Below are 13,359 nucleotides of genomic sequence, written 5' to 3'. Positions count from 1 at the left end.
CGCTTAGAGTTGCTCTTTTGGTATCTTACAACGGTAATGCACTCATATGGCTACACATTTTTTTTTTTCAGCGTCCCTTTATTAGACGCATTGCTGATATCCCTTGTGTTGTCGGTTCGCAGGAATCGGAAGGCTTGCAGAGGGGCAACGCCGAGCTGCGCCGGGAGCTGCAGAGGCTACGTCTGGAGGTTCAGCATCTGACGTCACTCCTGCGACTACACGTCTGCATCGCCTCACCGGCAGTGTCGTCGGCGACAGAGGCCTTCCTCGGAGGTGGAGCAACCTGCCGTTGACGTCACCGAAAGTTTCTCTTCGCCTCTGCTGCTTCCGCACCAATCAGCGTAGCGCGTTCGACTCTGAATTCTCCAGGAATTTTGCTTACACTGGAAGATCGTTGTAAACGGTGCCGTGGGCGGTCTGCCAGATGAGGTGCTTCATTGACAGTGTACCGAGGCGGACTTCCAAAGGAACTGTTTCCGCATTATTAAGAGACCATACGTTTTCTTTTTTTTTCTTTTTTGTATGGCATGTCGGAGAACACTGTGAAAAACAACGTCTGACTTTTTCGAGAAGGCTTGACGGCAGCTTTTGTCCTACAGCTCAGCCCTGCACCAATATTCTGCAAGTGAAGACGCCATGGAGAGCAAGAGTTCGCTTTTGATAGCGTTGGCAACAAGTCGAACAGGAACTTTTGGTATTGCTCCGGTTTTACTCGTCAGGGTAACAGCTGCATGTGAGCTATGGTGGAACTCGCATAAGGGTGACTGTGTAATTGAAGTGGAGTAGGGCGCCGCATACAGTGCCGCAACATCAGAAATGCCGGCATTGTCACATGTGTTTACTGTGCGATTTCGTAATGTTGTAGTGGGAATAACTTTGTCGACGAATCCGCCTGGCTGCGGACTCCAAAGCAAGTTTGCCACTTGCCCCCACTTGAGGTCCTGCCCTGTACTTTGAAAAGATAATCTGACCCCTTGGAATGTCATTGCTCGGCTTTACGTGTGCATTGCTGTCAACGCAAGGCTTCGCCTAGGCCTTACATTCCGTTTGAAGGATGTTCATCTGTGCACTGAGCAAACAAAACTGAAAGTGAGCTTGCGGGACCTAGTCCTTAGCTAGAATGCAATCCTGTCACCATCATCATTATAGTGCCCTCACGTGCCATCGCCATTATGGTTGGCCATTCTGGCTGTGCTACTAGCGCTACTCGCTTTTACAGGGGAGATCAAGGAATGAATGCGTGACAGTGCCGATGATATTTCACCAAATAGAATGAGTATGCGAACTAATTTCTACAGCTACGTCGTCAAAAAGTGTACTTTTTCGGTCAGAGACTGTTCAAGGGTGCAGGGTGACGATAACATACACGTGCCAGAATCAGTATCTCGCCAATTGTGCTTCAGCAGAAGCCTACATACGGAGCACACCCTCTTTAGTGTCATCACTGACACTGTAGTGCCACTCCCGAGCTTTTGATTGTTATCTGTATTTTAGACTTTCGGTTTAAGAAACGAGCAGAAAGATATGAAGGAAAAAATGCTGAGGGGAAGTTCGTACTCATTTGTGTACTATATACGAGTCTATATGGGTGTGAAACGCAATGAACCAATTAAAATTGGATGACGGTATACGACTTCGTACACCAGATTTTCCTGATCATCATTTGCATTGGCCGCTATCAGTAATCCGGGCCTCTGAAGTTGATAGATTGATTATACTGAATATCCGCTTCACTAGAGGTGGTTCACGCCAAGCTTTCGCTTGGCCATTCTAGGCGACGTCTGTTGGCTTGAATAAACACAGTGAAAATGATTGATTTGAAACCTAGCAGATCAAGTATATTAGTGCAAATGAGAATGTCTCAGTTTCTTTGATATTCGAACCAGATTATGCAGCACGTGAAATATAGCAAATATAGCCTAACGCCTAACACGTGCTACAGAAAAGTTCTGCAACTTCATAACCAGACAAGCCGATGACACCTTGTCTTAAAATAGCATGAATCTCTTTTTCACTCACAGCCACATATCACTCAAAATCATAAAGACATAATTTGGAACGAGATTGGTTGTGTAAGTGCTAAGTAAAAGCTGTTCGCTCATACTGCTTTAGGGGTTGCAGTTATTGAACGCTTAAACCTGTGCGTACAGGCTTCACAGTTAGCACAGTAGTAGGATACTTGCAGTATCGCGAACACTAAAGTGAACTTATACCTGTGAATGAAACCGAACACACGCTATTCGATGCCATTTTAATTGCGTTCTACAGGGCGTGGACAGAACCTACCACGCTATCTCATAGCGCACAAAAAGGCATAAAATGCGGCTTGCTAAATACAATAATTTAATTTCGAGCAAGTAGCGAAGTTTGGAACTCTGGTACTGAATTCGGTATGCATAGTTTCGAAGTTTCAACACAGAAGGTCAATTAGTAACTATCGTTAAATTTACCACATGAAACAAACATTTTGAGATACCACGTTAACACACAACATTCTTACCACGATGCGAGTCATCGGCACGCAAGTTTTGCCCTAAAAGTGATCGGGGATAAGGGCATTATGGCAGGAAGAGGGGAGGGGGCTCAATAATTTCAGAGGATACTTGGAATACACATTTCAATGCACGAAAAGAGTTGAAATGCTGTTTCGCATATTTCTCTGGCTGCTGAATATGCTGTTACTCGGTGGGGATTCAATTAGAGCGAAACGGGGACAGAACCTTGACATTAACTAAGTGCAGCAGACGTCCACGATCCTAATTTGCCCAAGTTGGATATCTTATTCTGTGTATGTGAAATAACGTTTAGTCACGTGGAAATCTTCACCTTCCTCCAATTTGACAGGAAGAAATGTGGAGACGTTGTTGCGTCAGGAACTGCAACTGTGGATCCTCCAGCGTTCTTGTAAAGCGAGGCAGCCGCAGTGGCATGCTGTGAAACACTGTCACCTATAACCTGGAAAATGCTCGTGCTTTCTTTCTCAAGCACAAATTCTAGAAACGTGAAGAAGGGTAAAGACAGGTTTTTTCCGATCATGTGTACTAAGAAAATGGCCATATCGTACCGTTGGCATGTCGTATCGCTAGTAGTTGCAAGGCGCATAAAGAAACATAGCGGAGGTGGTCGTTTGCATTGTTCGTATTAGGAAACTGAAAACACAATGTGCCAGTGTTTTGGGTTTTTACAGAAGTGCCTTAAAGCTGTGGTATGGTTATTAAATAATCTGGCTCAAGCGGGGTGCGTTTTACACCCCAAGCATTTACCTTTCAAGTTCATGCGCATGCGTGAACATTCATCACCTGTTACAGAGGCGAATAATTTTGTGATTGTTTGCTAAGCTTATGCCATTGACAATGTTGTTACAATGGAAAGCCACCTTTCTCCTGTTTCTTATGTTTCTTATTGAAAGATGCCTTTGCGCGCTATATGGACCGTTGTAGCCGTTACCTGTTCCTGTCAGTTGTAGTCAATACTTATGTGTCTCTACAACGAAATGCTCAAATCACTGTTCAGTGCATGCGCATGCTTAAGATTTCCGGTGGCAAAACAGATATGCTCAATATCACAAAAGTTCTTGCATTATACTTTTCAGATATGCAGAAGGCCACTGCGTTTCACGCACCATCCTTTGACTACTTGTCCTTATTGCTCAAAACGCTGTCATAGTTTTCGACAAGGGCACTTGTATAAAAAGCCTATTTCGTCATAAGCTAGCACAAGAAAAACATATTTAGTCATAATGGGCACTGCCACCCTGACTGTAAAGCAGGATCCGAGACATGAGTAGACCAAGAAGTTGTATGTGATGCGGGTGTTGACATTTGGTTACCCCTTCCCTAAATTGTGTCTTGCTGGGCTACGAGAAACAATAAGTTGCGCACTTTTGGCACATAAATAGGTTGATGCTAAAGCTAAGGTGTGTTTACTGCATTCTACTTAAATGCGTGTCTGTGAATCTTCTTTTCGAATCTCTCAGGACGTGATAATAACTTGCCGTGTTTCCATTTCACTCCTCTTGTGTCCTCGAATCTCGTGCTAACGTTTTTCGCGCCTGAATTTATGTCGCCACTTATTATTTTGTGCAGCTCAAGAATCCGCTTGTTACATGAAATGAAGGCATCTTGCGTAACTAGCGCGTGCAGCGCATCACAAGGTCTAGCAAGGTTTCAAGAGTAATTGCTCTTTTTTATATTCATGAATTTCGGGATGTGCGTCGGACGCGCGCTGTACGAAGACCTCAATTTGTCTTACGCGCATGGCAGGATGTCACTTGTTATTATGTCAAAGTATGCACTCCTTGTGCTTGTTATGTTTCGAATGTACAACGTGATGAAAAGCTGCGAATGGGTGAGAGTGTCTGTAGAATGAGCGGCATTCACACACAGTTGCTGAGATTTGCATCTGCAATGTTACTGTGATTTTTTAGCCCGAGGACTGTAGAGTGTGAATAGTTCTGTGAACTGAAGTTTTGATGAGAAATCAACATTCCAAAAGCCACTTTGTGATACAATGCCACATGATGAAATATGTAAGAATTTAACAAGTATTTATTTTTTGTGCTGTGTGCTATGTCCAGGCGTGTTTCCTTACATTGATGTTGAAGATGAAAGCCACGCACAGAACATGTTAGAGACATGATTTGGTGGTTCAAGTCGGGCTGCTCAGTTTACACAAGGACACTGACAACATAATACGAAATGGCTGGCTGACCACCTTCATCACTTTTGACGTGATGCTTGCACCTAGGTCACAATTTCTTTTGGTAAGCCTAAGAACGTTTCGATTCTCTCAGCCACCAACTTTTGGTGAACTCTTTCAGAAGTACTTCGAATCAGAAGTCTGTGTGAGCTTTTTGTTTATGTGTCTGCGTGTGTTATTGAGCTGCGAAACGTGTCACTTTTAAACGTCAAGAAACAAGAATGCAAGCATCAAAGTGTGCTCATGTAAGCGTGATAACCTCTCAGTATAGATGATAGTTTCAAGATGTGCGGTCCGTGAGAAAGGTGAAGGAGCATGCAGGTAGCTTAAAACTGGTTGAAGATCCCGTTATGTTAGGGCAAAAAGCGGTTCTCCCAGCCCAATGTTGATCCCTCTCTCCGGCTTTCCTTTTCAAAATGTTATCCTTGTTTTATTGTGCTACACTCGGAAGTCATGTGAATAAAGCTGTCGCTTGTGGTTTTGTGTATTAATTGGTACGCTCGCTTTCAACTTATATATATATATATATATATATATATATATATTGTACTTGCTGAGTAGTTAACCAAGACCTATAAAGTTATTAATGTGGCTGTCGTGTTCTCCTACTTTGTGCAGCCACTTTGGAGCTCATTTTGAAGCGAAGCTTTAGGTTGTTAAACGTAGTCATATAAATGCCCACCATGATACTTATTATCAAGGCGGGAATTTTTCGCTACTAAGATTGACAACCTATAGCTTCACTTTGAAACGGCTTAGAACAATACATCTACGACACACTATGTACATTCAGTATCAATGACCTGTGCTCTACTTTACCATGAAAGTGGCCGTCAACAAACAAAGAACGTCCTTCACTGGCTATCGTAAAAATATTTGTCATGGGGAAAATAATTGCATTTCAGAAATCGGCTGGTAAAACTAAAATAACTGCAAATTTTGTTCAAATTGTTTAGGAAAATAAAAAAGTAATTTTTAGTGTGTCGTCTCCCCTTAAAAGAAACCCGGCGAAATAACTTTATTAATAATGGCACCTTTTCAGTGCCCAGCATGGCTGGGATCGGTTGTCCGGGTCACCAATTTGTGGGAGGCGGCGTGAAGAGGTAGCTGCGGTATTCACGGTTTATTTAGGCAGGCCAACCGTGGTGCAGCGGGTTCTCAGGAACGGCCGACACCACGGCCGCTCAGGTTGAGCGTGCAAGCATGTTCTAGGCCCAAACAGCGAAACACTCCTTTCCTTCAACCGCTTCCGAACCTTACGCGAGGCCTCCTTACAGCGAAGGACCTATGGAGGAAGTAAGCGTACTCTGAAAGCTTCGTTCGCCTTTCCTCACGTTAGGAACGGTTGCCGTACACCTGGGTTCGAGAGCATCTCTTATAAGCTTTGCGCGAACACTTTTAATCAATAAAAAAAAAAAGAAGCTGGATGGTCACATAATCGTTAAATTGAATTGCTAATATGGATACGCGTGGGCGCTTTCTTCCAGTTTTGTTTACGTGAGAAACCACCGCAGTCGAGCGCAAAGCTTGATATGTTACCGCAAGACTAGCACGGCGGCATTGCGAGACGCCACTCATGCCGAAAGTGCGACTGAAACGAACGCTGACGTCTGGCATCGTGCTCGCGCTTCTCCGCAGGCGGGCGAGAGCGCGCATGCGCAAGCAAACACCACGTGGGCCAGCTGTGAAGTGTTCATTTAGGGCTAAGAGCAGCGTAAGGACGCATGAAGGTAGCTTCTGAGCAACCTTCGGCTGAAGAAGCGCCAAGGAAGCCTTCTCCGAGGGCCCCTTAGTAAGGAAGCTTTCAGAATGACATAAGGTGGCCTCACAGCAATGAAGGTTTCCTCACTGAGGTAAGGAGGATTTCATTATTTGGGCCCTAGCACGTGAGCTCACCTACTTCTTCGCCTACATCGGAGGCGATAGTTGCGCCACTACACTTCTATCCGCATTGAGTAAGAGTCTACAGAAGAAATAAGTCGGAGCCACCCTTCATGGCGATGACATGGACTCGCTGCCATACACGAGTTAGCTAAGTCCATGGATGCAGTGGTCCTGATTCCTTTGCAGGCGTGGTCGTTTTACACACTTTGGCGGACAATGGCTTCAATGTCCTTGTCAGTCAACGGCCTTCAAACAAAGACTTCGCGAGCATCTTCATTCTTTGCATTCCTGGGCGCCCTTCCTGCAGCAATATTAGCACTGCTTCTCGAAGTTCATCCGGGATGACTCGCGGGCCGCACGTGACGCAGCCTTGCCCGTATGATGGTTCGTTTCGACGAACGAAATCGCTCATCGTAGTGCGTCGGCCAGCTAGATACGGTGAACTGCACGACTTTGGAAATAATGTTGTCCCTTTTATTCGCACCAGTCATCTGGCTTTCGGTGAGAAGCGTTGAATCAAAAGCTGCAAAGCATTCTACAGTGTCGTCATTATGCTCGACTAGAAGTGGCAGCCCTGAAAGTACATCGGCAACTTTCATGTTCTTACCGTTTCTGTACAGCAGTGCATTCTGATATGCTGCTAACGTGATGGTCCAACGCTAAATCCTTGCTACAGCCCGAGAAGGAATTGGTTTATCCGATACCAAGATGACCAATAGTGGTTGGCGGTCTGTATGCATCGTGAATTTCTACCTATGAAGCCTGCTTAGACCGAAAGTTATGGCCAGGGCTTCCTTCTCGCCTTGCGCGTGGTTGCTCTCCGCTGTGTTCAATCTTCTGGAGGCGAAGGCGATGGGTCTTTCTGAACTATCGGGATGACTGGAAAAACTCACGGCACCGAGACCGTAGGCGGACGACTCGCAGCTTGAGCCGATTGGCTTTTTTACGTCGGAAAAAACTCGGGACTTGACCGTTGATGAGGGGCTGCTTGGATTCCACGAAAGTTCTTGAACATGCGTCCGTCCACACCCAACTACTGCCCCTCTTGAGCAGGTTGTAGATTTGTGCAGCAACTGTAGCCAAGTCTTTGATCAGTACCCACCGTAGTTGCTTAGCGGCTTTGGTGTTGCGCTGTTAACCACGAGGTTGCGGGACGAAAACCCGGCCACGGTGGTCGCATTTCCATGGGGGGCGAAACGCAAAAGACGCCCGTGTACTGTACATTGGGCGCACGTTAAAAAACCACAAGTGTTCAAAATTAATCTGGAGCCCTCAACTACCGCGTGCCTCCTAATCAGATCGTGGTATTGGCACGCGAAACCCCCTAATTCAATTAAGGCTTCGATGGATTTTGAGTAGAAATTCAAGAGGCTCAAGAAGCCTCGCAATTCAGTTAAGTTGCTTGGCTGAGGTGCTTCCATGATAGCGTTTACCTTTGTCGCGGTTAGAAAAAATTCCATCGGCTGTCACTTGGTGCCCAAGATACATGGCATAGCTTGAAGATTTCACGCTTCTGTTCTTTTACGGTGATATTGTTATTTGCAAGTTGTTGAAGCAATTATTCCACGGTTTCTTTACAGTCGTCTACATATAGTCACCTACGACGATGCCGTCACCAATATATGAACCTAGTTTCGGAATCGTTTTTAAGACTTCGTTTATTAATGACTGAAAGAAAGGGGGAGCGCTAGAGATACCGTAAGGAAGCCGCTGAAAGTGAAATAATCGGAAATGCATATTATATCACCGTTAACAACGATTTGCTTTCCTCAGCAAGTGGAACCTGTTGATAGGCCCCAGGTGAAAATATCCCAAGTGCTCCCACTTAGTTCCAAACTCGTCCCTGTTGAACTGGCTTAGGGTGAAACTCCCAGTTGGTTGTGGTTCCAGCTGGAACCAGTTCAGCTGGGACCACAACCAATGTTCAGCTGGGACCACTTGGTAGTGGTCCTAGCCCCCACTGGGACCAGATGGAACTAGTATAGCTGAGACCAGTTGGTAGTGGGATACAGCAGCTCCATACATTCAAGGTGCCCGTTGGCAGCCATACATGCAGAGCTGCTACTAAACAACGGCAATTAGGCCAATTCATTAGACAAGTTCATTTATTAACGTCCTGCGGATGGAGCTTGTTTTCCATTCCTTTGGATAGCACCAGTGGGTTGTGAGACTTCCTCACGTCTTGGATTTTCTCCGACAGGACTTTTGGTATTTAGGTCACAGTTGCGGTGATGTCTTCTTTGGCCTTCTTTGATGTCTTCAAATCGCCCCAGTGGTGCACTGTGGCTGCAAAAAAACAAAAAAAAAAAAAACAAATGGCACATCAGTGCATATGGTTCAATAATGTTGGAAAGATGTCAAGCGAATTAAGATTTTTATAGAGACAAACCCAAAATCTAGACACATGATGTGCCATTTTAGAAATTTCATGTTTACAGGAATCTCTATATAAGCAGATATTTCCATTACACCTGTCACAACGTGCACTTCTTTAGGGGTAAGTGGCTGCTTCGGCAGCTCCCCAGCTGCTATTTGCTTGGGTGCGGCAATGACACTCGCTCTCCTCTATGCAAGGCCATCCGTGCCCCATATTGCTTGACCAGTATCTTTTCAAACAAGCGTTGGTTTCTTGTTATTTTAAATTTTCGCCGTTTGGCTTGCAGAAATGATCACACCTTCTGCCAGGTGAAACTGAAAGGAACAAATAACATCCATACTCGCATTCTTGGAATAGAAGGTCCTACCTAAATTAATTGTGCAACCAGTTGTCTTATCTGAATTGGTTCAGTTAGGTAGCTTTTAACGCACTGAGAGAACAGAAATAGAAATTCTGAAAGGAAGTATGTGAAATGCAGCTGGTTTTTGTGTCCTTTCATTGCCTGAAAAAAAGAAAGCAGGGTTTTATCAGAAATTATGTTCTTCCACATGCCCAGCAACCTTCAGCTTCAGTGAGTAAAAAAAAAATTATGGGGTTTTACGTTTCCAACCACGATTTGATTACGAGGCACGCCGTAGCGGTGGACTCCGAAGTAATTTTGACCACCTGGAGTTTTTTAACGTGCAGTTAAATCTAAGTACACGGGTGGTTTCGCATTTCGCCCCCACTGAGATGCCGCCGCGATTGCCGGGATTCGATCCCACGACCTCCTACTTAACAGCCCAACACCATAGCCACTAAGTAACGCGGCGGGTCGTTCCAGTGTCTGAAACTTCAGGGAATAAAAGTAAGTATAATCATAAGTGAAATGAAAACTACTGCCATACAAAATGGGCAAATACGGTTTGGGCAGCATCCATTTTTCACATCTCGTTATGACAGTGACAACTTTGGGGGCGGGTTGAAAGGCTAGCATGCCATTATTACCTTTTGAACCACTAAACATGAAAATCATTATGAAAATAGTGTGAAATGATACTCACTGATTCATTAGAGAGATGTACAAAGTCTTTATCAGGCACTAGATATGAATAATAACAATCAAATCGTTGTGACGCTTTTAATGCCGCTGTATGTGTGCAAATATATGTTTTATAATAAGCTTAGCACTCAGATAATGCTAACTAGACACAGTTATTAAATTACGTTCACCACATCACGGCTGCCATAAGAAACAAGCTGGGCTATACAAGATTTAGAGAGCATAGAACGAAATTCTGGTAATTACCTCGGCATAAATAATGAAAAATTTGATCACTTGCTTTATGAATGGCGGCATGGGGGCTCAAGAGATTTACATTCATTTGTTATACAGAGTTCATGTGAGCACTCAGGTAAGAGTAAAGCAAATGTACTCGTCCCACAGCAAACAGCAGCAGAATCAGGATTAAATTAGCCTGATGGAGCCAGCTAGAACTGCCTAAAGCATACTAATATTTTCGCATTCACGAATGCGTTGTTAGCAGAAAATGGGAATAAAAGAGAACGTACTCAGTGAGCCAGGTGTGTCACACGACTGGGTGTTGCCGTGATCAGAACGCCAGTAGTCATCCCGCCGGTAGATAACGCTGTTAAACTTATACATTCAAACATGTTTAAAATTGCATGGTTTAACAGAAAGTTTTAGATTTGGGGGACGCAAGAGTTGGGGACCCCTAATCTAAAATTATCTGTGTCCGAAAAATGTGGAGTCGGTCATGACGGATGCTGTAGTAGTGGAGGGCTCCGAATTAATTTTGGCCACATGACCGTTATTTAGTGTGCACAAGCATTTTTGTGGCCCGAATCGGAATGCGACCGCTACGGCAGGGAGTCAAACCTGTGACCTCGTGCACAGCAGCCGAATCCCATAGCAACTGAGCCTCTGCAAGCGGTATTGTGTTTAAAAGCATGTTCTGTGCCTTACTTCAGAGTCATTTCTCGAAGGCTTTTGGCTCAGTAGTGCTAAAAGTGCCCAGAATACAGGTACAAATCTCTGCAGAGTTTGCTGAAAATTTGTTTGCCTAAAATGCTTTTAGCTGAATGTGAGAAGAACTGAAAGCACTTGCCTCCTTTCAGGAGACTTGGCACTCTGTGATCCGGTTCTGCAGAAAAATAGTCTAAAATATTGTGGTTAGAACTTAGAACATTAGGTCATTGTAAAAAGTTTATCTGCCCAGTAATTAGGCTATAGCAACATAAAGAGAAGCAAAAAGATCCCTTCTGCCAAACCGCAGCTCTCCATATACTAACCTTGCCTGGTACAAATGATTTGTTCTGGAATGAAGTACAGTAAAAGTCTTAGTAAAACACTTTAAAGAAAACACAGTTGCTTAGAAATAATATAAGTACTCCATAAATGGCTCCAGAAGTATAGAGGAAATCAAACAGCTCATCCATTCTGCCATGGCCTTTGGCATCACGACCTAGCTTAGCGTGAATGCCTTCCACAATAACACATGAGTTTAACTATTAACATAACATGTAACACACAGTTGGTCATTAAAACTACTAAAATATGTCAGCAATATGGCGCGTATCTGATAAGGAATGTAGGCTTCAGCCTTTCAGCTTGTTTGGTAGATGGAAGAACTTATCCTCTATGCTATGGCCTCGTCTGTAAGGGGAAGCTTCCACTGAAACAATATATGCATGCCAATTACGCCTATATACTTAATGCACAGCCGATATTTAACACACTATGAGTGCGCTTGTGACAAAGTATATACATTACAATTCCTGTAGCGCATGTCTGTTCACACTCCTGGCAGTACGTATTGTTCAGTGTATTCAAGCCAAGGTGATTACACTTACCTTGAAATATTTTGCTTTCGAGGCAACGCTGGAGTGATGCCACTTGCTCCAGCAAAATTTCATTTTCTTTTTCTAGTTTCTGCGATTTTTCCTTCCACATATTTTAACCCATTTCTTCACGTAGCTCTGATGCAGATATGAAAGATTCATCGAAGGAAGATGAGCTATTGCACTCACAAGGGGGTTTTCCGGCGCTCTGAAAAATTTAATCAATTCGAAGATTATCAATTGGAAATATGTACAATGTACAGACGACACACTTAAACAGCTTTGCTGATTGGGCTGGCTGCATGGCTCACCCCTGACTTCTTTTTTGCGTCTTGGAAATGCCTTGCACGAATTCTGCAATTATTTGCAATACTTGCGATCTTTTGCACAAAGTTGAGCTTTTGTGACGCCTAATAAAAGGCAGTAAAAATACTAAGTTGTTAAAACTTTAGGTCACGCGATAATAGGAAACTGCACGCTAAGTTCAAGACAGAACGCCTGCATACCTGCTTGTCTTTCTTTTTGGTGCGCCTTTCATTATCAGAGGCCTCTTTAATGCGTATTTTTGGCATGGAAACTCTCTTGTCCCACTTCTTGTTCTCCAGCTCCTCCCAGGATTCTGATTACGGCATACAAAGGGGATGGCATAAATAAAAGTAAAATGAAAGTAGTAGTATTTAAATGCAGGCACACGTAGTAGTATATTTGAAGAATCAAGCTGCCTGCCAAGGACAGTGCGACTTTAGAGCAAGCATTACTGTTCATTTAATCGTGAAAAATTTAGTGTAATTGTGCAACGTCACGATGTTAACGTGTTCGTGCATTAACATAATACCTCAACTTGTTTCTAACGTGCGTTTTGACCACAACCCAGAAAAATAAATGATCTTACTTAATTAAGACGTCGGTTGCACGTGTGGGAGCAGTCAAATTAATTGCCTTAATATTTTGATAATGATTAGTCTCGAAAACACATAAGCGCTTGTGGCCGGCCGAACCGCTCGCCGTACGTTTCATGTACTGCAAGAAGTCGTCAGTACACGATTACTCCTTCGAAATCGCCTACTACAGTAAAAATTCTTTCGTATTTTTCAAATGATATCTGCATTATATGCCAGTACTTCATGACCTACGATTTAAACAAATATTAACGCTTAGCTTGAGTAAAGTGTGAGCACGTGCACGCGAGCTCCACGTGTGCGAAACTTACCAGCCGGCAGCGGAACTTGAGCCTTGTACGGCCGCGTATTCTCGTTTTTCTATTCGTCAACCCAGAACACTGAGTAAACAGCTCTATTGTCAATATCCTCTGTGTCTTGAGAGTAAAAGTCCAAGAACTGGCAGTCACAACATACAGCCGGTTCTTGTCAAATTCTTTCAAGAACTTCACTAACTTTACGGTGGATCGGGTTGGATTTTCATACATCAGAGTTGGATTAGATACGTAATGACCGGCCGCAGCCATTGTACCAAATAGCAATGAGCAAACATGACTACACTTTCTGTCTTAATTTTATTCTACAATTTCATAACTGTGAATTTCGGCGCGCGCAACCATT

The 13,359-nt window shown here is 43.8% G+C and overlaps 1 protein-coding gene across 1 annotated transcript in view; it reads left to right on the top strand.

The window, feature by feature from the left end:
* Positions 1–5,175, top strand: part of LOC126544196 (uncharacterized) — an 84,089-nt gene extending 78,914 nt beyond the window's left edge. The window contains exon 5 of the mRNA XM_050191436.3: positions 123–5,175. Coding sequence (XP_050047393.1) covers positions 123–293 — 171 coding nt within the window. The 3' untranslated portion in view covers positions 294–5,175. The remainder of the gene's footprint in view (positions 1–122) is intronic.
* Positions 5,176–13,359: the final 8,184 nt, after the last annotated feature.

This window comes from Dermacentor andersoni, chromosome 10 (genome assembly GCF_023375885.2).
Source record: "Dermacentor andersoni chromosome 10, qqDerAnde1_hic_scaffold, whole genome shotgun sequence".
Lineage (NCBI taxonomy): Eukaryota > Metazoa > Arthropoda > Arachnida > Ixodida > Ixodidae > Dermacentor > Dermacentor andersoni.
The sequence above is the reverse complement of the archived record's forward strand: the minus strand, read 5'-3'. Positions and strand labels throughout refer to the sequence as shown.